Below are 23238 nucleotides of genomic sequence, written 5' to 3'. Positions count from 1 at the left end.
TGACATCACTAGTGGAGCTAATGCCATCACAAGTAAAGGTATTAGCCTCACTACTGGTCTGGCTAATGGAACTGAGTACACCACATTCTAGTGCTTCTGAACAGTCAAATCAGAAATAGAAAGTGTGAGAGCTCGTCACCATCACGAAAAAGAACCCCTCTAATCACTTATTTCATTTAGGGCCAAGAAACGAATACTGAAAGACTACTCATGATTGAGAAATCGCGTCCATTGACCATAATTAAACGGCATCTCCACACGATGCCGGCTGACGGCAGCAGCAGAAGACAGGAGGTGATCATCCCAACGAATTTCGTTGAACAAGATTCGGACTGACGGGTGAAAGCTTCGATGAGCAAACACAGCGGTGATATCGTCACGGACATGCAGGAGTGTACCGTGAGCAGGTTCGGCCTCTCCTGCAAATAAATAGAGTGAGTGAGATATGAAATGAATTGGAGTTTGTTTAGGAGTCATCACGTCTCATGTTAAGTAACCGACAACCCAATTGAATCCAACACCAACCTGAGAATTAACGCCTCGGTCTGGAACGACAATGCAAATAAAACACAAAATCGTAACGGACGTAACCGAAAACCAAAGCAAGTGATCAAAAACCGGAATTCTGGTAGCAATTTTAACGTTAAAATATATGTATACTAGTTATTAAGAAACAGCAGTTATAAATCATTTGTATTTTAAAGTTAAAAGTTTTTAAGAGTTATGCGTTTTTAAAGTTAAATGCAATGAAAAGTAAGAAGTAAAAAATCACGGTGGCAACCGCAATTACAACGAATATGTGCTTACATATTTCTACTAGCATGGCCTGATTAGTGATTACCTTTGTTGGGGGTGTGCACGCCGGCTGCACACCCTGAGCTCAGACTTAATTTTAATAATGCAATTTTATATTGTTGCAAAGAATTGCCTAATCATGACTAGGAAGAATTACCCGTTCTGAACCAAAGGCTCTCATGAAAACTTTTCGCAAAAAAATTTGTTTTTAGGAAGGAATCGCTTGCAAAGTTATGGCAAGGCGAGAGGGCGGCTTGCAGTCGAGAGGAAGCGGAGTAGTTCTCGTAGTGGACTAGTTCTTGCAACGGACTAGTTCTTTTCGCGAACTAGTTCTTGTGCAGCTTGCGCCACAAGACGCACTGCGGTCATGATTACGTCAGCACAACAGGCCACCGCTTCGAGCCTATCAACAATAAGCCTGAAATCGCTCCATTAAATATAATATTTTCGGTAGTAATATACTTTTACGAAAGGAATAGCTCATGGGATTTGTCGCTTAGATTATTTGCTACTAAATTTTGCCCTATAGTATTCATCTATTGTTAGCCCAACCGAAAATATATAAATTTGTTTCCGTAAAAATGTGTATTTTCACATTTTATACTGATTGAAGTTTTGCATAATATCCAAACGATGAAATGAAGTTATAACATCCAAAAATTTGTCTACAAAACATATACACAACGCGGGAAAGTTGTACGACTTTGTGGGTCTTTTGCAGGGCTGAAAGCATGACTTGAGGTTTCCTTTAGTGACTGTCATGTTCGGGCGTCCATCACTCTGCCTTTGTGGTAAATTTATTTATTTTATGAAACGCTCGATCACGACAAAATTTCATTTGAATTAAGCGAGTGTGAATTGCGCAACTATTAGTTTTGAATTAAATGAGTTCAGTTTGCGCCAATTAACAAAAGCACATCATTTTATTAATTTGCTTGATACGTTTAATTTCAATGCAACTGAAGAATACCAGTTTACAGTGGTAAAATGCAATGCAAATTTTCCCTCCAATACGTCTAAATTTAATTAGGGCTATTTTAAATTAAATAAAGTTAATAATCACTAAACATTATTATTATCTAAAGCTATTTCGCAGGCCCATACAAAATTTTAGGCGATTTATTAGAATGAACAGCCGAGTGATGAATATATCCAAATTAATAAGCTTGATAAAAGTAAAATAAAATGTCAAATTTATGAAACAAAAATTAAATTCTGAAGCATGTAAAAAACAGATATGTGCAAAAATGTTCCAGACTTTAATCAGGTCGCAGACGTGAACAATTCATGATCTTGTAACATGTTTAATGAGAGCTTGATGAGAATTCTTTATACACGAGATTATTTGCCTAAACGATAATCTCAACAAGGCTGTTAAGCTGCAGGCATCGGCATGCTGCTGTTTTGCAAAATTGTTGCCGACACACCCGAAGTTTATAAACGAAGCTGCGACAATATGCAGCACTCTGCGGCGCTAGGCTCGCTGGTCTGTCACTATACTCTGCCGGGCAATCGCTGCATTGAACACAAGACAAGAGCATTGACTTGTAGCGTCAGTCGTGATCTTTATTTGCACGGCAATTAGTCTAGTTTACACAAATTAATTAGGCGGGTTGGTTATCGTGTTTGCTCATGAATAGAATGTTGTTATAACTTGAATTCAAGGAAAAAGACCTAGCACCCCTGTGAATTTTTCAGCAAATATCATACAAAAACAGCAAAAAAGTACACACATTTAAGGCTGACCAACATGCATTTGGTAAGTATATTTATGCGGAAATATTAAACTCAGCTTCATAATCAACTTTGAGCTTGCATGAGCTTTTTAACACAAAAAGCAGTTTAGTAATCTAAGTAAAAAATTTCATGATGATTTGGATGGTCTCATAACATAACAATATCAGTACAGCGATGAAATGCTAGTCAGCTGACGGGTCAGTGAGTCGGGTTACGTATAATAAGTAACCCCAATTATAGGGGCCATGTTGCAACATGAGATTTTACCCAATCGACTCACAATATAGCTTATACAGGTTCAATATATCACGTTAAATTGTTAATTAGTGAATTAAAGCAGATACGAAACTGTACGCTATATCCTCATGATGTGATGCGAATGTACGAGTTCACGTGCATTTTTTCGAAAGTAATTTCTAACATCATTTCATCTTCCTATTTCAAAATTTTCAAATTAAACAGAAACCAAAGCGAAAATATAGTTAAAATAATAATGATAATATTCCGAAAATAATCGTTACTATTGTCTACCTTATATATGCAGATTATACAGTTAATTAAATGTGTTTATTAATGCACAAATCGACTCAATAATCGACACATCTCATGTCTATAAATCTTTCCATTAGAATAAATCCATTCAAAATTAAACTAGAGTAAATAAAAAATTAAGTTGTATTATCAATTTTAACTAAGATAAATATTACTATTTAACAAGATTCGATACATTTCAGAATTGTTGGCTTGTCGTCTGCTGCCTGTTGTTCACCGCGGACTCGCCTGCGCAAGGTGAGAGCTTCCATCGAAACTGACTGATAATCCTGACCGAAACTAATCAAAACAGGAATCTATCACTGATTCGACAATCGAAATTATCATCCAATCTTTGAATTAAATTGAGGAACAAATACATAAACTTGCAAACTTCCATATATTTCTAATTGCGATTACATGGACGTTTGGTGATAGTTTTTCTGTGATATTCAGATTGACTGTTAAATCTTCCATTTTGCAGGTTTTTTCAGCATTGGCATTGACCTATCAAAGTGTGGCATCTTTGGTGGATTGTTTAGACAACCTGCTCCTCCACCTCCCCCTCCTCCTCCTCCCCCTCCCCCTCCTCCTCCTCCCCCGCCTCCACCACCAACAACCACAACTACATCTACTACCACCACAACTACACCAACGACCACCACCACTTTACTTACGGCCGCTCAGCCTGCGGCCAGGGCCCTTCTACCTATGGTGGACGGTTCTGCACAAAATCCGAATGGGAATTTACTGTGGAAACCAATGTTCGGTAATATAGCACCATCCGCCTATGGGTCGTGGCCATTCGTCAATCAGTACTACATTCCACGATACGTCCCAGGCCAGTTTATTAATATGCCTGGGAATAACTTTGTTGGAATTAGGCCACCAACATACGGCATGGAACAGAACAATCAAGGAGGTGGTAGTGGAATCTATGGCCCTTATGGTTACAATGGCCTGTACGGCACTTACCCAAATGACCCTCGTTTGTATGGAGCACCAAGCATGTATCCCCAAAGCGCCAACCCCGGGGGCAGTGGAACTTCAGTTGGACAACCTAATTCAGGAGATAACACCGCTTATAATTTCAATGCCGGTCGAAGCAAAGCAACTGAAGTGCCACCCAGTGAAAACTCCTTGGGTTTGGGTTCACTTGCTGGTTTTAACAAACCAGTGACACCAAATGAAGGGTTAGGAGATCCTCTAGACAGTTTAAAATATCAATCCATCTTAGACGGATGGAATAAGAGACTCAACTACACTACGTTCGCTTTGTCTGAAGCAGGAGCAAGTGGACCAGGAAACCCAGAGAATACTGCAGGAGCTTTGCGCTCCCTTGGAGATGCTATAGAACAGACTAAAACGAAAGATAGTTTTGTCGCTCCCAACTTCAAACAAAATCCGAATTGGTACCAAATGAATTCATTGGATGGTAACGTTAGGGATGAAAAAATTCAGCCGGAAGTTAACTTGGCTCGGAGAACTGAATCTTACGTAGTGCGTAAGAGCGGCAGCCAAATCTATACCGCCATCCTCTAGACCTAGCTAGAGAGTCAAGCTGGATCCAATAATTCAAGCTAATTATTAATGAACATTGTGCGCAACAGCTTGTTCTCATATGACGAAAACTTCTGGATTTATTTTCAGATTAATGATCGTCTTTAATTAATTTTAATTTTAATGATTAATTTTTTCGTTCAAGGCTAAAATTTTCGGGTGATTGACTCATGAATATTTATGTGCATTGGTGTTAAGTTGCCTCATATGCTTCTTTAAAATCGAGAAAAAAAATACATTAAAAATTGATTTGCTAAAATCAGTGAAAAATAAGATGTATTTGTTTGTATTGATCATAAGCATATTTGTACAATATGCTTATGAGTGAATATGAGATTTTATTAATGAACGACGAAATAAAACCAAGATGTTCAATTTGTAATATGTGCATTACTTGTAACCTTAGTTCAACTCGCGAGCAGTCCTGTGTAATGTACCGACGAATAGCATTGACGACTCTTCGTGTACTGAAGACACGACGTAGTTTTGTGAGTGTGACGCCCGCATCACTGGTAAGGGTAAGGTTAATGACGAGTGGGGCGCGGGAATACTTTAATAAAAGTAAAAAAATACTTCATCTCTAGTGTAAACAGTTTTCTATAAAGATCATTCGGATAATCGTTTCAACCTGGAAACAAAGAAGGGGGAAGAGTGCACGAGTTGAGGCGCACTGTATATAACACACCTGTGGTCAAGTCGTGAAGCTCAGTGTGGTGTTCTCGGAATAAGATGTTTATGTTCGTAGCCGCAAGCATTACATCTGCCCAAATTGCGTTTGTGGCGCTTTAAGAAGGAAACAGGGAGCTTACTACATATAATTTCTGGTAATTCATTCCCAGTCACAAATACCAACGCCTTAGCGATGATTGTAATAAATGCAATGGTCAATGCAATTAGAGAATGCAAAAATATTTTCTTAATTAGGCAGTAATACTACCGATAAAGCTGCACTATTTAGGTACGGTTGTGCGGAGTCAAGTTTTAACGTGTATGAAATCGTAAATTGTTCTTAATGGAGAATAATAAATTAAGGAAATTAAGGAACCACATGTGTTCACAAAGAGATATCCTCTGACATCTTTGTTTTATTAGTCTCATTGAAATTAGGAGCTCCTGTAGAATAGTGCATAACCCATATAGCAAATCAAAACAATCGTCCAAGTTTGTCTTCGTTTAGCATTTATGTGTGATTTCATTATTCTGAGTTCATTACAATTTAGATTTTTGCGAGACGGTACAAACATTGAGGTCGGAATCTTGTGCTAGTCCACTTGAAGCCTCGCTATCGATAGGCGCGGCGAGATGCATGAGCGGCAAATCGATACGATCTCATCATGCAAGGACCAGAATTTTTTGAAGACATTAAACCAGCTATTTTAGTAATGATCGCGTTAACTGTTAAACCTTACTGAGAGAAATCAACAGCAACGGGTAAACATTAATTTTACTAGGAACGTTTTATTCAAGACGGGGAATCGTGGATCTGGAAAAAGAAATAGGTTTCTAAGAGAAGTGTTGCATTATTTTACAGGCTAATTAAAACATGAAGTTGATAGAGATGAATTTCATATTGCGTGTCTCGTAATTTTGAATGTCGACATCACAGCAGCATTATTTTGGTCCGTCATCCGAGAAGCATCAGGTGTCGCTTATCAGTACGTGCACTTTGTTATCTTTCAGACGAGGTCATGTGTACCAGAGCAATTATTTAGTAGGCGTTATCAGCACTAACGTACAAGGAAAACATTACAAAAATTCCAATTTACATTTGGTTTAGTTACAGCTACAAACAATAATAAATTGCGGCCTAATTTGTATTAAACATATGACAATTGTGAAAACTTGCTAATTTGAAATTTCACCGCCTTCTCTGCTAGAGGAACTGAAAAAAGGATAAAGCCTTGAACATGATCAAGATAAGATAAAAGGTATTCTTGGTCATTGCATCAGAACTTACCGCGTGCATATTCGGTGTGATCCAGAGAAGCTCTACAGTCTACACTTCTGTGATGCGCTGGTGATTGTGCACCAGTAGTTCCTAGGCTATCGAAGTGTGTATATAGAGCCTTTCATACTGTACTTGATGCGTATAAAATTGTTATCGATAAAATTTTATCTTGACATTCACCATCAAGTTTTTCATCACATTTGTTGTACAATCCAGTTAAAATAAAATATTTAAATGAATTTTTAAGGAAGCCTGTGTAGATTTTTGCCCAGTATTTATAATGCGATTTTAGAGATCTTCCGAAGAAGCTTAAAAGCGTGAAAACATATAAAAACAACATTTACTGTGCATCGAGAAATCATTCTCAATTTGGGCGACAGGGAGAGAATATTGAGGAAAACTTTTATCTCAACCTTACTGAGCTTAAAATTTAGAACTAAAAGCGAAATGAGCGATCAAAACGCGTGTTGTTGCATTCACTACAGAACAGCTGGGATCACCGCATCCCTGCTCTCGCTTGTGAGTTTTTACAAGTTACCCCTAGTTATGAATTACTAAGTTACAATTATTAATGGCTTAATTTGTTACATATGGATATATGAATATAGCTTAGTAAGTTAAACTTCCATTTGAATTAGTAAGTAACACTTGATAATGGCTTAGAAAGAAACCCTTAGTTATGAATTAGTGAGTTACAGTAAGTAATGGCGTAGTAAGTTATTAGCAATGGCTTGTTTCGAATTGATTTTTACATTAGGATGATTGTGGTAACTTGACTATAATAAAGCATCAAGCCATTACTCGGTGTGAATTGCTATAAATGTAAATGAAACTTCTGACCAATTCTCCGTATAAGAAAATTACTAAATTATGTTGGAACCGTATACTTCTTATTATTAGAAATATCAGCCGTTAGATTTTCCCTTCTATTTTCCTCCATCTGCTCCCAGATGGTTTTATGAATAACCATTATTACTGTACACTAGAAATTGAAAATGAATATCATGCAACAGCCAAGGAAAGTAATTTACTATATACTGTAGGTGCAAAAATTTTCGTTGCTGCTGAAGGATGAGGTACGTAGAAGTACCGTTCATGAGGTACGTAGACCGTAGGTACCGTTCGTAGGTACGTAGAAGTACCGTTCATACATTAATAGACTCTAATAATAGTTTAGACTGGACTGTTATAATCTATGTTGATGTAAAATATTTTAAAATTCATTTTGATTTTCAGATAGTCACACTTTGCTGTTTTCTGCAGTTGGGGATAGAAGAAAACTGCACGAACGGTGAGAATTGGTGCCGATATTTTTCTCGGTGTTGACGTATTTATAACAGAGTATTCATGTTAACATTCAAACATAAATGACGACGACTAGTTTGGAGTATCTTTTATCATTATCTTTGATGATTATTGATGATGTTTCAATAAACTCATATATGTACAAGAAAATATGAAGTATTTTCTTGTAAATTTGTTCTCTTTTTAGATGCATGGCGAATCATGCTGCTTGTGATGACAAGTTTGTGCATGCCGAACGCAACATGCATGCTCTACTATGGAGTCATGAAGGTATTTACACATGCATCGAACAAATTTATTAATTCAATGCTTTACTATAGAATCGTGAAGGTAATGACGCACGCTCAATGCGACCTGCATGCCATACTTTGGAGTCATGAAAGCATATTGTCATCTCTGACGATAATCGGCAACTGATGTCACATATGTACATAGTATATATAGTCGGCATTCATTACATCATCCATCTCAAATGAAAGTGTACTCTGCAAATAATCAGGAACAATTATCATTTATCGTTCACGATAGCTCTCAGCACAGAAAATACCTAGACTGAAAAGTGATTGGTGCCATAATGTCCCCTCCCTGCCTCCCGTATATGCGGCCGTGCCTGCCAAGGCAAGTAGCAGGTGCCTGATACGTGCCTTCCTCGGTCGCCCAACGACCATTAGGGAATTTATCTGATTCTTTTCAGGCTCTAATTTCGTCTAGAAAAACGTAGCGAAAAACGGATGCAGAGCCGCTAATTTACACGCTGGGTTGGCCTATCCTGTACATACGGCGGCAGCTGATAATAAAGACAATTTTGAATTAGCCTATCTTAAAAATTAAAAAGGCTTTTGATTGCGAAGGCTCGATAATTCCGTTGATTAACAGTGCTGTTTTCGTGTTGCATATTTGTCATTAAAATTTTGTTACTATTAAGCATTCTCAATTAAAGTAAGGGTATACTAGTATTAGATATTATTTCTAATCAATATTTACTATTATGCAGGATAAGCCACATCTGCTCAAGTTCTACTTCGGTGTTGCCGTGATGATAGCATTGCTGTATTTGCTCGCGGCAGCTCTCACCCGCGAGGATCAAACGTGCACAATGATAATCTATGGCCCCATCATCGCTGTCCTGCTGCTGGTGTCAGCAGGCATCGTGTGGAGGTGCTTCTTCATCATGGTCAGTAGCCGCAACTTCTGATCGATCAGGAGCTGTCTTTCAGAATTTTTTTACTTGACTCTCCCTTACAATTGATTAGAGAGGGACGCGTTCTTTTATTTTCTACTTATTATGTGACTGGTCGTATATTACAAATGAACGAATGATAGCGACATGTTGCGCATCTATAACCTGGAAATAACGCATTTAAAATGTGATCAAGAACCACACTTGACTGATGCGTCGATCGGCATAATTAATTGGCCATGTAACACTGATAGAGTAATTTTGCTGTTGTCATCCTCTAATCATGTATACATCATACATGTCAAATATTTGCGTCTCTAGAGTTTCGCATGCATTCAATCAGACGCGTCAAGTGTCATAACGTTCACAAGTAAGTCGTTGTCAACGTTTACGAGTCAGTCATTGAGAGTGTTGCATATATTTCTTTGGCTTTACAAATTGGCATATATTTCTCTGGCTTTCAAAATTCTCTGGCCCTTCTTTCAATGACAGGATAGACATTAATGATGATATTATTTTGCATAATATAATACTTGAAATGTTGAAGGCTGATAAAATTTCATTTCAACGATTTGAAACAAATACACTAATTTAATTTCACATAAGGGATTGGCTGTATGGATAGGAATATGTCCTATTAAAAATATGTAAATTATGGGAAGTTATCAAGCTCCTATTATGTCCAGGACGTCTCGTCTCGTTTCTATATCGTCCCTGATTTCAACTGAAACTTGAAAATTGTTTCGATTGTTATAACTAATGTAAATAAATTGTAATCCTTTAATTTGTTATGTTTTGTAGGTGATGTATGTGGACATAAATCTGGAAAAACCCTATGATTCAATGAGTTAAGTTAATTTTATTGACTTGAAATTTAATGCTGAACGTTTCGTTGCCTGCTCGATCTCACGAAAGTATTTTGCGACTTAAAACATTATTTCAATTTAGTCATTCGGCTCTTTAAATTTGTTTGACATTTGATTGATATATGTATTAATCAATAAATTCCACAGGTCAAAGTCACATCGAATACCAATTCTGCACCAGAATCTCCACCGGCAGTCCCTGATTCGTCCGGTTCATTGGGTGGAGATAAAGTTGGAGACGATCCCCCGTCTTACCGGGACGTTGTGTACCTCAGGTCGTTTAGTTCACCGCCAGAGAAGTCTTCCTCTGTCTTCACAGTGCCTATGCCTCACGAGAGTTATATGCCTTATTCCTACGGGAGTTTGAACACACTTCCCCCGGCCTACCACTTGGCCGTGTCTCAAATGTCCAACGAAACAAATACATCTCCCCCGAGTGACGTCATACTCCGTCCGTCAGACATCACTCTTCCCTCGCAAGTTCCTGCCGGAAATCTTACGACTCTCTTCAACAGTTCAGAGTCGCCGCAGTCTGCCATACATGTTCAAAACACATAGCTTTAGCATATCGATATTCCTTGCTGTTTGACAGTGATATTAGTTATGCATTGGGATGCAGGCTTGTTAAAAAATTTTATCTTTTGTTTATCATTATAACTGTAATAAGTTTGGTATGGCCTATTAATTAAGAACTAAGACACAATTTGTATATGGTTAAAAATGTATTGTTCCTATTGTTGCACGTCCATTGGCATCTTCATAAAAAGAAGCTGCAAATTTATGCTTAGAAAGTTCAACGCCACGGTTGCATTGATATCATAATAATATATATAGAAGCCAATGCTACTACTTAAACTTCATGCCTCATATTATCATATTGTCATATGTTATCTCATATTTTTATAATATTTGGTGTAGGATAATTCCATCTGTCAAGCGCTTGCCGCCAACGAATATAATTTTTTACTGCATTAGACTGAGCGAGATTTAATTTCTCATTCGAATCTCATTGTTGTATTAGACTAATTAGAGACTGTTAAAATGTTAATTCTGTCTATGTCAGTATGAGAAGGGAAATTTTCTATATTATTTTGTAAAATTGTGAAATTAGTAAATAGAATATTAATTGGAGATGCCATGACAATGCTATTTCATGAGAGTGACTGCAACGTTTCAAGTATAATATGTATTTGCGATAGAAATATTAAGATTTATAATATATAATTTCTCAATTTTAAATTTCTTTACAGTCCAGGGGCACCAATTGATTAGGTCACGTTTCAAGAGTTTCAATTAGGTTCTGTGGGAATTTTTCATAACAAATCAAAGGCATGCGAGTCAAAATGAAACAGATTTCAACTGAAATACATTGCGAAGGAAGTATCATTACCTAACTTCAACAAAATATCCGCTATCCGTGATCCCATGGGCCATATCATGTACGTTGTACGTTTACCGTACAGCGTCACCACGTGGCTGTGCTACGAAACGGCCGTAGGCTGCCCGTACGCACGACAATACCACAGACTATAAGCACGACCGACATATGTTGAATTGTTGATTATCCTTTAACAGCAGCCGGCAGTCTTCGCCGCATCGTTGTCATTGTATTCTCACTTCAACAGCAATCGCATGTTCATCAATTTCATTCGTAGTTCTCTTTTCATTGGCTTCTCCAAACGTCCCAAACTCGCCTCATTGTCCTCAGCTCCAGACAATAACACTGAGCCAACTCGTTTATCACAAATTTGTCGATGGCCCTAATACAGTAAATGGCTGTCTTCAGGTCTCCGATAGGCTTCTAATTTCAGCAGAAACGGTACTTCTAACAATAACTTTTTTTGGTTTTCTCGGCACTTGCTTCTAGGAAAATACCTTGCTGTAGATTGTCCTCAGGGCTACTTCAATACGACGCTTGACGCCAAGATCGGAGCAATTTTATACCCCGTCCCTGTCTACTGTATAGTGCAGCCTACTGCCTAAAGAAGACGCCTCAATGTTAAATATCCCTCTATCTCTTGGCTATATTACAGTACACAATTATTATGCAGATACAAAACTTGACGCTTGTTGATTTATTGCGTGATATGTTGCATTGTTGTGAGTGGATGTTTTTCTACTTCACCTAACAACTATAATTAATTTTGAGCATTCACTGCCCTAGCTAGTACGAGTAAACACTTGGGTAATTTAAGCCATAGAAGACTGGGCACTTTGTCTCAAATTCTATTCGTCCAGTGCCTTGTAAAGGATGAATGTAAAATTATATACGAAATGTTTTTGGGTTACCGATTTTCTCTTGACTCGACGTGTTATTTGTGAGAATGAAGAGATCAGTGACGAAGCATGCACTAGCGCCATGTGTTGTCCCTCCTCCTATAAATGATTTGACCCGCTGGGTTTGGTGAACCCGATCACTGGAAGGGGAAGAATCTGATGAGAGAAGGTAAAGCTGACATAGAATGATAGCTTACCATGCAGAGGAGCTTCATATGACTTGGGTTCGTTGATTGGCAAGATTTGAGCCAGGTCTCGAAATATCATTTTGAGCGCAGTGCTCTTGATTCTAACAACGATGTTCCTTCGATCATCTTTACAGAAGCAGGGAAGATAAATCCACGGATTTAACATGTACACCGTCTGCGGAAGTGGCAATGGTAAGATACCTAGATTTGATAAGGATAGAAATTCATAAAATTGGGAATATATGTAGAACCGTTGAAGATTTCATAAGCCGACGGTTTGAAAACAAGCGGGTATACGACGCCCCGCGCGGGTAGCGAATGGGGCTATAAAAGGAGGGAGGTAGTAGGAGAAGCAGCGCAGAGTGAAACGGCCAGCGTGCCGAGTAACATCGTTTCCTAATTTGTATCAGATGATAGAAAATCGATAAATTAACGTAATCATTTTAATACGGAAGTTGAAATTCTGATTTAACCTCGTGGCAACGTTAGAAGTGATTAAAGATCTCGAACAGAGTTAAAGATTAGCGAGAATTAGGAAGTCTTAGACTTTATAACAAACCTACAAACCAAAGTTTTATTCAGATTGTTATGCGGTAAAAAGGCGCAAAATAAAGTTCAAAGTAAAAACTCTCAATACCTCAGAGTTGTAGGCAATATTTCACACTTATAAATGTTTGATGTATTCAATTGTTTCTCTAGAATGTTTATTTTGCAGTGGTAAAAAATTGTATTTATAATGTATTTCTAAATACAAATTGTATTTCTAAATTGTATTTATAATTGTTTATTTTGCAATGGTTTCCCAAAAAGCAATTTCCTAGATATCAAGTAAAAAGATATAATACAAAAATATTTTCACTAATAATAGAGTCAAAGGTATATTTGATTTTCAGCAGGCCCTGAAGGATGAAATTGATTTGGAATGCTCGTTCAAGTTCGTAAATTCTAATTTAAATCTAGCAGACATGCTATACCAAGGGGAGCTACCAATCAAGATTTTGATAAGAAATTCGATAGACTTATTTACGTGACAGACTCTTGTTGACGCGGCGCATGCCGGAGGCCAGCTTTGCCATACTTCACACTTCGTTCATATTTCTTTCTATATGTAAGAACGCTAGAGCGCATAACGGCCTATGAAGTCAAGTGCTCGAAGCCATAGCGCCGGATGTCCACAGCCACAAAATAGGCTTGCCAAAGGTAAACATGGCCATACTGCATCTGGCCAAACCTCATCTGGCCTAACCTCTTCAGGCCTAACCTATACGAGCTGCAACCTTTCTCCACCCAAAACAAACCTTAGGCCTGCCTAACCTAACCTCATTGGCTGCAAGAAGTTAGAATGGTGGTCCAAGTGTGCTGGTAGAGCCAGTCATTGGCTGCAGGAAGGTCGTGAGCCGGGACAGCGTGAATAGGTTAGGCCGGAGTAGGTACAGCCGGATGGGGAACTGCCTGCTTATGAGCGAGCATGCTTAAGCATTGGCTGAAGACCTACGACGCTATTATCTTTCAGCAGTGTGTCACTTGTCTGAATTACGGAGTTCAAGCGTGGTCTGCGGCTTCTAGTTCTGAGGCTGAGTAAAGTTAATGCATGGTGAAGCTAGGCGTTGGCTCCAGGGCTTATTTAGGAGTAAAATTTGTGGCCTACGGCTGCGCCCCCTGGTCGACTACCGAAGCTGACCAGCAGTTTTAATTGTCATGCTAAGACGAGACGTTTCCGCATTTAGGCAGATCAAAAAGTTCACGTTAAGGAAGAAATCAAATTTTTTGTAGTACCGTTAAATCAAAGTTTGTCCTCAGCCTTGCCAGAGATTTAAATTTATTATTGCATGAATTTGGCGTGGTTTCCTCCCGAGGCAGACTTAGCCGATGTTAGCATTTGTAATGACGTAATGATTAGAATTTGAATTTATAGCAAGAGTCATGCCACAAAATGCTAACTGTCAAATATAATCTAGAATGTAAACATTTGAACATTGGGGCGTGATCTCAACTTTGAAAGCTCGGAAGAATCAATGCTTTGGTTGCCTCGAGTCGAGGGCGCCCACTATCAAAAGAGTGCTCAAAGTGTGTGTACTCATTAATAAGTGCAAATAAGGTACATTTTGCGTGCATTCAAATATCATACTGAAAGCCGGAAGACATTCGTAGCGACAAAGTGAACATGATCAGGCCATTTGACAATGTGGTAGTGGATTTTACTGACCATTTCTGATCCATGATCAGTAATCTTGCATGACATGATCCTGCATTAAAATTTGCCTGATAACGTTCACATGCCTTAAGAGTCATTCTTCTTGAATAAGTTTTGACATGTCGACCCGTTCTTGTCTAACTTCCTCCATCCATTCCACTAACGGGTTGAGATTCCCCACATAATGATGATGATAAACAGTTATAATTCCCTAACTATGAATAAAGCTGCAAAATTACTAAACAGTAGAATAGCGTTTTGGAGCATTTTAGAGTCAAAAAGTGTCAGCCCTTACGAAAAATAAACAAACTCGCTATCACGGTTCTCTACTCCGACTCTGCGAACAAGTCACATATCCTGTCTATTATTGCCTAACATAGCTCAGTTCTTCACAAATGTATATGAGGCATCTTTGATATTAAAATATAAACTGAAGTCAGAATTGCCTCTGCTTTATTCATTCCGAGTGGTGGTCGACTCATCAGTGATAAATTCGATTCATAGCTTTGTGCCACCTGAAAATCAGTGTTTTCCGTACATCCATACTCATCAGTCACTAAGTTTATCTCAAAAACATTGTGTGAACCTGATTATCTATCCTCTATTTTGTGCGAATGAAATCGTTTTCGTTTTGTTTGGTTCGTAATAACCAGGGTTTATTTTCTTCATGTAGATAGTTGGACACAGTATTAGATTATTACCAGAATTTACACTATTTTAATCCGATTTATACCAGATTTAATTTCATATTGCATTAAACTTATATTAAATCTGTATTAAAATTTGTTAAGTCTGTGTTAAATTTATATCGAATCATTACCAAGTTTCTCATATAAAAATCCGTACAAATTATAAGAGAACATCATCGGCTTATATCAAATATACATATTCTAGCCTAAAATAGGGGTTGTTAAATTCGCGCTGGCAGTTTGTTATGCTAATATATATTGTGCCATTAATAATTTAAGTCCGTAATCCTCTTCCAATACGCAGTTAAGCTTCCACATATTCATGCTGTCCTCTCCCGTCCAACTTTCTACTCCTATTGCTGATTTTCTCTAAATTTATAAAACTATTATTTCATACATTGTATCATCATTTAGTCTAAACACGGGAATTAAAAACCTCAGGTTAGGTAAATAGGTGATGAATCAATTAGTTAAATATCACTGAAATTACCGCTTCATAAATTTTGCCAATAAAAATCATGATACTACTGCTGAAAATTTTGCTTTCTCTCTCTAGATATCTGCATTTTTGTGGTCCTGCTGTCGTCGCTCCTTTTCCCTCCTTGTGACGTCATTCTTTTCGTCACGTCCTCGTTTCATTGCGCCACGTCCTCTGGGTCAGAGATAATAAAAACGACACGATAATCTTGATAAGATAGATAGTTTTGGATGCTCAATAGTTGCAGCATGAATGTTTTTTGATTCGCGCAGTACATGACGAGGTGAGCCGCCGGACACTTCAGCACAGGGACGTATCAGTGCTAATTGGAAGACCGTGGTATGAAATACATCATTTCTTTCAACACACAATTTAAAAATATTTGCGCTACGCATAATAAGGAAGAATATACCCGAACCTGAATGACAACATATATTTAATCGTGGATAACTAGAAGATCAAAGTGATTTGTACAGTTGGACTCTAGTATAGAAATTCTTCTGTCGTTATTTGGTAATCAGATCCGCAAGTGCCATGAGTGCAAACAACGCGTGCTGTGTCATCCGCTACACGGCCGTTGGGAAGGCCGCAGTTGTCCTCACCTCGGTCAGTTTTTGCAAGATACAAAAACTGTGAGCATTAAGTAGAATGATTTTTGATAATGAGCGAAGAGAATGATAATGAGATGAGCGAGAATGATAATGAGATGAGTGAGAATGACAATGAGACGAGTGAAATGATAATGAGATGAGTGAGAATGATAATGAGATGAGTGAGAATGATAATGAGATGAGTGAGAATGATAATGAGATGAGTGAGAATGATAATGAGATTAGTGAAGAATTACGTTCATGAGTTTGGAGTGGGCGTTTAAACAAAAATTTCAAAGTTTAATTTTCACAGTCGGTTCTTGGCCCGTGAGATAATACTGGAATTTCCGCTGTAGGTTTTTTCAAACAAATGTTTTGAATTTTGAAAATTCCTTTAAAATTAGTAGGAATATTTCGTTATGCTATACAATATCCTTCCTCAATTCAATTAAATTCTATCCTTTTCAGATAGTCTCAGTTTACGCCTTCCTGCAGGTCCCTATGGAACAAAATTGGTGCAAAAGAAGTAAGAATTATTAATTTCGAAACTTTTCATTGATAATTTGAACAATCAAGCTGCACAATAATTAAAACAAATCTTGAATTTTGCGTCATTGAGATATTTTCCCATCAAATAAAGATATGTAATTTAACCAGACACTAGGAAAACGATCGAGATAAGAATGGTTCTACATTGACAAATAATTCTTGTTGTACACTCAGGTGAATGGCCAACATTTCTGCTACTGGTCATAAGTCTGAGCTCAGGGTACGCGGCCGGCGTGCTTTACTACGGAGTAAGAAAGGTAATCACTAGTCAGGCTATGCTAGTAGAAATATATAAGAAATTTACTACGGGTAACGAAGGTAATCACTAATCAAGCAACGCTAGTAGCAATATATAAGCAGTTTACTACTGAGTAACGTAGGTACTAACTAATCAGGCCATGCTAGTAGAAATATATGAGCAATTTACCATGGGGTAACGAAGGTAATCACTAATCAAGCAATGCTATTAGAAATATATAAGCAATTTAATACGGGGTAACGAGGATAATCACTAATGAGGCACTGCTAGTAGAGATATATAAGCAATTTACTACGGGGTAACGGAGGTAATCACTGATCAGGCACTGGTAGTATAAATATATAAGCAATTATTCGTTGTAATTGCGGTTGCCACCGTGACTTTTTACTTCTTAGTTTTCATTACATTTATCTTTGAACCCACATTTGACTTTAAAAACGTATAACTCTTAAAAACTTTTTAACTTTAAAATTCATACGATTTTTTAACTGCTGTTTCTTGATAAGTAGTATATAGATATATTTTAACGTTAAAATTGCTACCAGAATTCCGGTTTTTGATCACTTGCTCCGGTTTTCGGTTACGATTTTGTGTTTTATTTGCATTGTCGTTCCAGACCGAGGCATTATTTCTCAGGTTGGTGTTGGATTCAATTGGGAGTCGGTTACTTAACATGAGACGTTATGACTCCTAAACAAACTCCAATTCATTTCATATCTAACTCCCTCTATATATTTGCAGGAGAGACCGAACCTGCTCAAGGTACACTCCTGCATGTGCGTGGCGATATCACCGCTGTGTTTGCTCACTGAAGTTTACAGCCGTCACTCTGAAACTTGTTCTCCGAATGTCGTAGGGATGACCATCTCCTTCCTTCTGCTGCTGCTGTTAGCCGGCATCGTGTGGAGATGCCATTTAATTATGGTCAATTGACGCTATTTCTCAATCATGAGTAGTCTTTCTGTATTCGATTATTGGCCCTAAATGAAATAAGTGATTAGAGGGGTTCTTTTTCGTGATGGTGACGAGCTCTCACACTTTCTACTCCAGATTTGACCGTTCAGAAGCACTAGAATGATGTGGTGTACTCAGTTCCATTAGCCAGACCAGTAGTGAGGCTAATACCTTTACTTGTGATGGCATTAGCTCCACTAGTGATGTCAATGGTGGACCAACACAGACATTACAATTAAATGTCTAAATAATACCATCAATGGATCGAGCAATGTGCATTTATAAAACAGAAATGACTTGTCATAATACGAACAAGAAGCCTCCCAATACCGACGAGAAGATTCATTTCCTAAAGTGCTACAGAACCTAAGACCACATAACATATCAATGAACATCTTTTAATCTTATGATTGTGACTAAATAAGAAATGATTATGCAGATTCATGTGCCTCTTAATTGTTCTTTTCAATTGAGCCCGGACAGCGAGACGAGAAACGCCCTGGAAGAAAATACCGGGAAAACTCAAAATACTATTTGGCATAAAGTTAGATATCGGCAAAACGTTCCCAAAGCTAGATGTTGTTTCCCGGATACTCTGACACGTTACGAGACAATTTATATATAAATTGANGCTCCAAGTATGAACGCGTTCAAGAACAGACTAGATAAAGCTATGGAAAAATATATGTTCAGATTTGAAATGCCTAGCTCCTTATCGAACCCGGTGGAAGTCTAGTAGCTACTTCAAACTATCGCCAGTCATGAAGAGATCCTGTCAAATGACACGAGTTTAGATCTATGAACAAGGCACGAAATGGAAAAGAATCGGCGACAGGCCACATCAGGCCTACACTTCAGAGCCGACATCACTATGTTATGTTATGTTATGTTATTAAGAGTTAAGACATAATTTGTATCATGGTTAAGAGTTTATTGTTACTGACTGTTGCACGTCCATTGGCATCTCCGCAAACAGAAGCTACAAACAAACTTGTGCTTAGAAAGTTCAACGACGCTGTTGCGTTGATTTCAGAATAATATACAGTGGCCCGGTGGGTTCAAAAATTTCTCGACACAAAGGAAAAACTTCATTTAATTAAAGCTTATTTGCAATTTTTTTAATGTAAGGTTCAAAATAATAAAGTTTTCCACCCACTGTATATATATGCCAATGATACTATTCAAACATCGTGCCACATATTATCATATATCTTTATTTTAAGCATCGACGGTGAAATTGAAAGTTTCTAATATTAGGTAAAGATGTTTATATAGTATTTAGTTGGAGATAATCCAATCTGTCAAGCGCTGGTCGCCAAACAAATATCATCTTTTACTGCATTAGACTGAACGAGACTTAATTTCTCATTAGAATCTCATTGTTGTATAAGCGGTTGTTAAAATGTTAATTCTGTATACTGTATGTTAGTATGAGTTAGAAGGTAAGTTCTCCGTATTATTTTGTAAAATTGTAGAATACTAATTAATTTATTAATTAATAATTTAAATAGTAGAATAATATTAAATAGAATATTAATTGGAGATATCCTGACATTGACATTTCATGCGAGCGACTGCAGCGTTTCATGTATAATGTCTTTATGATAAAAATATTAAGGTTTTTAAAACCAAATATCTCAATTTTAAATTTCCCTCCAGTCCGAGAACACCAATTGATTAAGTCTCATTTCAAGAGTTTAAATTAGGTTCTGTGGAAATTTTTCATAGCAAATCAAAGGCATGCGAGTCAAAATGAAACAGATTTCAAGTGAAATACACAGCGAAGGCAGGATCATTGCCTAACTTCAACAAAATATTCGCCACAAACGTGGCAAATAGCACCAACATAACATTGATCACTTCACCCATTGCACTTCATTGTTCCCCGAAATAGTGAAACCAAAGATTTCATTGTTTTCTAACATTACAGAAGGCATTTAATCTGTGGTGAGATTCCATAGGCGACGTACGTACGTTGTACGTTGAACGGTTACCGTACATCGTCTTCACGTGGCTGTGCTACGAAACGGCCGTAGGCTGCCCGTACCCACGACAATACCACAGACTAAGCACGACCGTCATATGTTGAATTGATGATTATCCTACATATAACAGCAGCCGGTAGTCTTCGCTGCATCGCTGTCATTGTATTCTCACTTCAACAGCAACCGCACTTTCCTCATCAATTTCTTTCGTACCTCTCGTGGCAGTGTCTTTTTCAAACGCCCCATACTCGAATCATTAGTTGTCCTCAGCTACAGGCAATAACACGGAGCCATCACGTTTATCATAAATCTGTTTATGGCCCTATTACAGCAGCGGGCTATCTTCACGTCTCCGATAGGCTTTTAATTGACATAAGCGGTTCTTCTAACAATAGCTTTCTTGGTTTTCTCAGCCGTTGCTTCTCGGAAAGTCCCTTGCTGTAGATTGTCCTCAGGGCTACTTCAGGCTACGACGCTGAACGCCAAGATCGGTGCAATTTTATACTCCGTCCTCGTCAACTGTTTAGTGCAGCCTAAAGATGACGCCTTCATATTAAATATTCCTCTATCTCTTAGCTATATTACGGTACAGAATTATTATGTAACTACAAAATTTGACGCGTGTTGATTGGTTGCGTGATGTGTTGTATTGTTGTGAGTGAAAATTTTCTACTTCACCGTAACAACTACAATGAATTTTGAGCATTCATTGCCCTAATTAACTTATACGGGTAAATACGTGATTTATTTAAGCAATAGAAGATTGGGCACTTGTTCACAAATTATATTCCTTCAGTGCCTTAAAAATAATGATTGTAAAATTATATGAAAAAGTTTTGGGTTACCCATTTTTCTTGACTCAGAAGTGTTATTTGTGAGAACGAAGAGTTCGGTGACGAGGCATGCACTAGCGCCATGTGTTGTCCCGCCTCGCATAAATGATTTGACCCGCTGGGTTTGGTGAACCCGATCACTGCAGAAGGGAAGAATCTGATGAGAGAAGTTAAAGCTGGGATGGAATGATAGCTTACCATGAGGAGCTTCATATGACTTAGGATCGTTGATTAGCAAGATTTGAACCAGGTCTCGAAATATTATTTTGAGGGCAGAGCTTTAGAATGTTACTTTGCTCATCTTTACAGGTGCAGGAACGACAAATCACGGATTTAACACGTACACCTTCTGCGGAAGTGACGATGATAATATATTTAGATTATTATCCAGTAAAAAGGTGTAAAATAAATTTAAAATTAAGAACTCGCCAAACCTCAGAGTTGTCTACAATATTTCACGCTAATAAATGGTTGATAAATTCAATTGTTTATTTTGCAGTGGTTTCTCATAAAGCTATTTGCAGGATTTCTAATAAAGAGATAAAAACCAAAAATGTGTTTACTAATAATAGAGTTAAAGATATTTTTGATTTTCTTCAGGCCCTTAAGGATGAACATGATTTGGATTGCTAGTTTAAGTTCGTAAATTCAGATTTAACTCTAGCAGACATGCTACCGCGGGGAGCTACCAATGAAGATTTTGATAGTAAATTCGATAGACTAATTTATGCGGCAGGCTTGTGTCTACTGGCGAAGCTGACAAGGTTTAATTATTGCCATGCGAAGACGAGACGTTTCTGTATCTAGGCAGAGCAAAATGTTCACTTTGAGGAAGAAATCATATTTTTTGCAGTGCCATTAATCAAAGTTTATTCTCATTCTTGTCAAATATTTAAATATATTCTTGAATGAATTCGGTGTGGTTCGTTCTCGAGGCAGACTCCCGATGTAAGCATTTGCGGTGTGACGTAATGAGCAGAATTTTAATTTATAGGAATAGCCATTTTACAAAATATTAACCATCAAATGCCACCTAAAATGTTAACATTTGGGTGCGAGCTCAACTTTGAATGCTCTGAAGAATCATGACTTTTGGTTGCCTCGAGGGCGCCCACTTATCAAAAGCGTGCTCAAAGTGTGTGTACTCATTAATAGGTACAAATAACTACATTTCGCATGCAGTCAAATATCAGAAGCCGGTAGAACTTCATAGCGACAAAGTGAACATGATCAGGCCATTTGACAACGTGGGATTGGATTTTGCTGGCCATTTTTTCGTTCAGTTCAGAGAATACTGCATTAAAATTTGCCTGATAACGTTCACATGCCTCAATTTAAGAGCCATTCATTATGGATAATTTTTGACATGACGACCCGTTCATGTCTATCTTCCTTCATCCGTTCCACAAATGGGCTGGGATACCCTAGATAATGATGATCATAGACTGTGATAAAGACTCAACTATCAATCATGTTGCAAAATTATTAAACTCTCCTTTTCCAGATGATTATGTATCATAATTTCTTGCCTGTCACAGCATTAAACATGTTCGCGTTCTCCTCTATAGCGCGTGATACGGCATGGGTGTGGCTTACTAAATTTGTTAAAGATTGTGGTATGAAGTGCGCCTTTTGTTTTTAATTACGTGATGCCACATACATTGGTTATGAAACTTCATGGAAAACTGAATTAAAAATAACGATTCAGTACTTGAATGTCGAAATTGTTTAGCGGACGGGACGGCTGATGCCGTTATACATTCAGGTGGTGAGATTTGACCACTCCACCTGAGAAGACGCCATTATATAGTCTGTTATTTTCATTAGAACTGGGCCTCTTTCCAGTTCCGTTGAATGAACCTGTTGAATCTGATGCAAATTTTACTCCCATAGCTCAATGTATAGGCAGAGTAGAAGGGCAACGGCCGTAAGTTTTCGTGCACGACTACGTGGCGATATTGATACGTGAGCTTCTACGTGAGCGGTCAAGTCACGTTCTATCACTTATTGCTCAACATAGCTCAGTTCTTCACAATTTTACGTAAGCCATGTTTGATATTAAAATATAAATTAAAGTCAGGATTACCTATGCTCTATTCATTACGAGTGGTGGTCGGCTCCATCAGTGATAAATTCGATCTACAGCTTAAAGTACCAACTGAAAATCAGTGTCTTCAGAATATCCATACTCATCAGTCACTAGGTATATCTCAAAATCTTTCTGCGAACCTGGTTCTCCGTCCTGTATGTTGTACGAATGCCCAATCATTTTTATTTCGTTTGGTTTGTAATAACTATAGATTTAATTTTTTCATGTAGA

At 37.8% G+C, this 23238-nt stretch overlaps 3 protein-coding genes across 3 annotated transcripts; all 3 read left to right on the top strand.

Annotated features, from left to right (window-relative positions):
- Positions 1-2321: 2321 nt before the first annotated feature.
- On the top strand, positions 2322-6321 carry LOC125177864 (formin-like protein 14). Its single transcript, XM_047880392.1, has 3 exons — positions 2322-2554; positions 3267-3321; positions 3548-6321. The coding sequence occupies exons 1-3, from the start codon at positions 2546-2548 to the stop codon at positions 4603-4605; spliced, it is 1122 nt and encodes a 373-aa protein (XP_047736348.1). The 5' UTR covers positions 2322-2545; the 3' UTR covers positions 4606-6321.
- Positions 6322-6618: 297 nt separating this feature from the next.
- LOC108681166 lies at positions 6619-12776 on the top strand. Its single transcript, XM_018170168.2, has 5 exons — positions 6619-7090; positions 7808-7862; positions 8064-8146; positions 8871-9050; positions 10070-12776. The coding sequence occupies exons 1-5, from the start codon at positions 7019-7021 to the stop codon at positions 10478-10480; spliced, it is 801 nt and encodes a 266-aa protein (XP_018025657.1). The 5' UTR covers positions 6619-7018; the 3' UTR covers positions 10481-12776.
- A 3266-nt stretch (positions 12777-16042) lies between these two features.
- On the top strand, positions 16043-18531 carry LOC125177863. Its single transcript, XM_047880391.1, has 4 exons — positions 16043-16354; positions 16807-16864; positions 17062-17144; positions 17888-18531. Exons 1-4 carry the CDS (start codon positions 16283-16285, stop codon positions 18077-18079), a joined length of 405 nt encoding a protein of 134 aa, XP_047736347.1. The 5' UTR covers positions 16043-16282; the 3' UTR covers positions 18080-18531.
- Positions 18532-23238: the final 4707 nt, after the last annotated feature.

This window comes from Hyalella azteca, unplaced genomic scaffold (assembly GCF_000764305.2).
Source record: "Hyalella azteca isolate HAZT.00-mixed unplaced genomic scaffold, Hazt_2.0.2 contig5366, whole genome shotgun sequence".
Lineage (NCBI taxonomy): Eukaryota > Metazoa > Arthropoda > Malacostraca > Amphipoda > Hyalellidae > Hyalella > Hyalella azteca.
The sequence above is the reverse complement of the archived record's forward strand: the minus strand, read 5'-3'. Positions and strand labels throughout refer to the sequence as shown.

Bases quoted from the DNA above. Each gene is read 5' to 3' on its own strand.
- LOC125177864 (XM_047880392.1), top strand. The intron at 3,322-3,547 runs GTGAGAGCTTCC...TCCATTTTGCAG, and splicing joins CGCGGACTCGCCTGCGCAAG to GTTTTTTCAGCATTGGCATT.
- LOC108681166 (XM_018170168.2), top strand. From the start codon at position 7,019: ATGAGCGATCAAAACGCGTGTTGTTGCATTCACTACAGAACAGCTGGG. The intron at 7,091-7,807 runs GTGAGTTTTTAC...TTTGATTTTCAG, and splicing joins CCGCATCCCTGCTCTCGCTT to ATAGTCACACTTTGCTGTTT. The intron at 7,863-8,063 runs GTGAGAATTGGT...TTCTCTTTTTAG, and splicing joins AGAAGAAAACTGCACGAACG to ATGCATGGCGAATCATGCTG.
- LOC125177863 (XM_047880391.1), top strand. From the start codon at position 16,283: ATGAGTGCAAACAACGCGTGCTGTGTCATCCGCTACACGGCCGTTGGG. The intron at 16,355-16,806 runs GTCAGTTTTTGC...TATCCTTTTCAG, and splicing joins CCGCAGTTGTCCTCACCTCG to ATAGTCTCAGTTTACGCCTT. The intron at 17,145-17,887 runs GTAATCACTAGT...ATATATTTGCAG, and splicing joins TTTACTACGGAGTAAGAAAG to GAGAGACCGAACCTGCTCAA.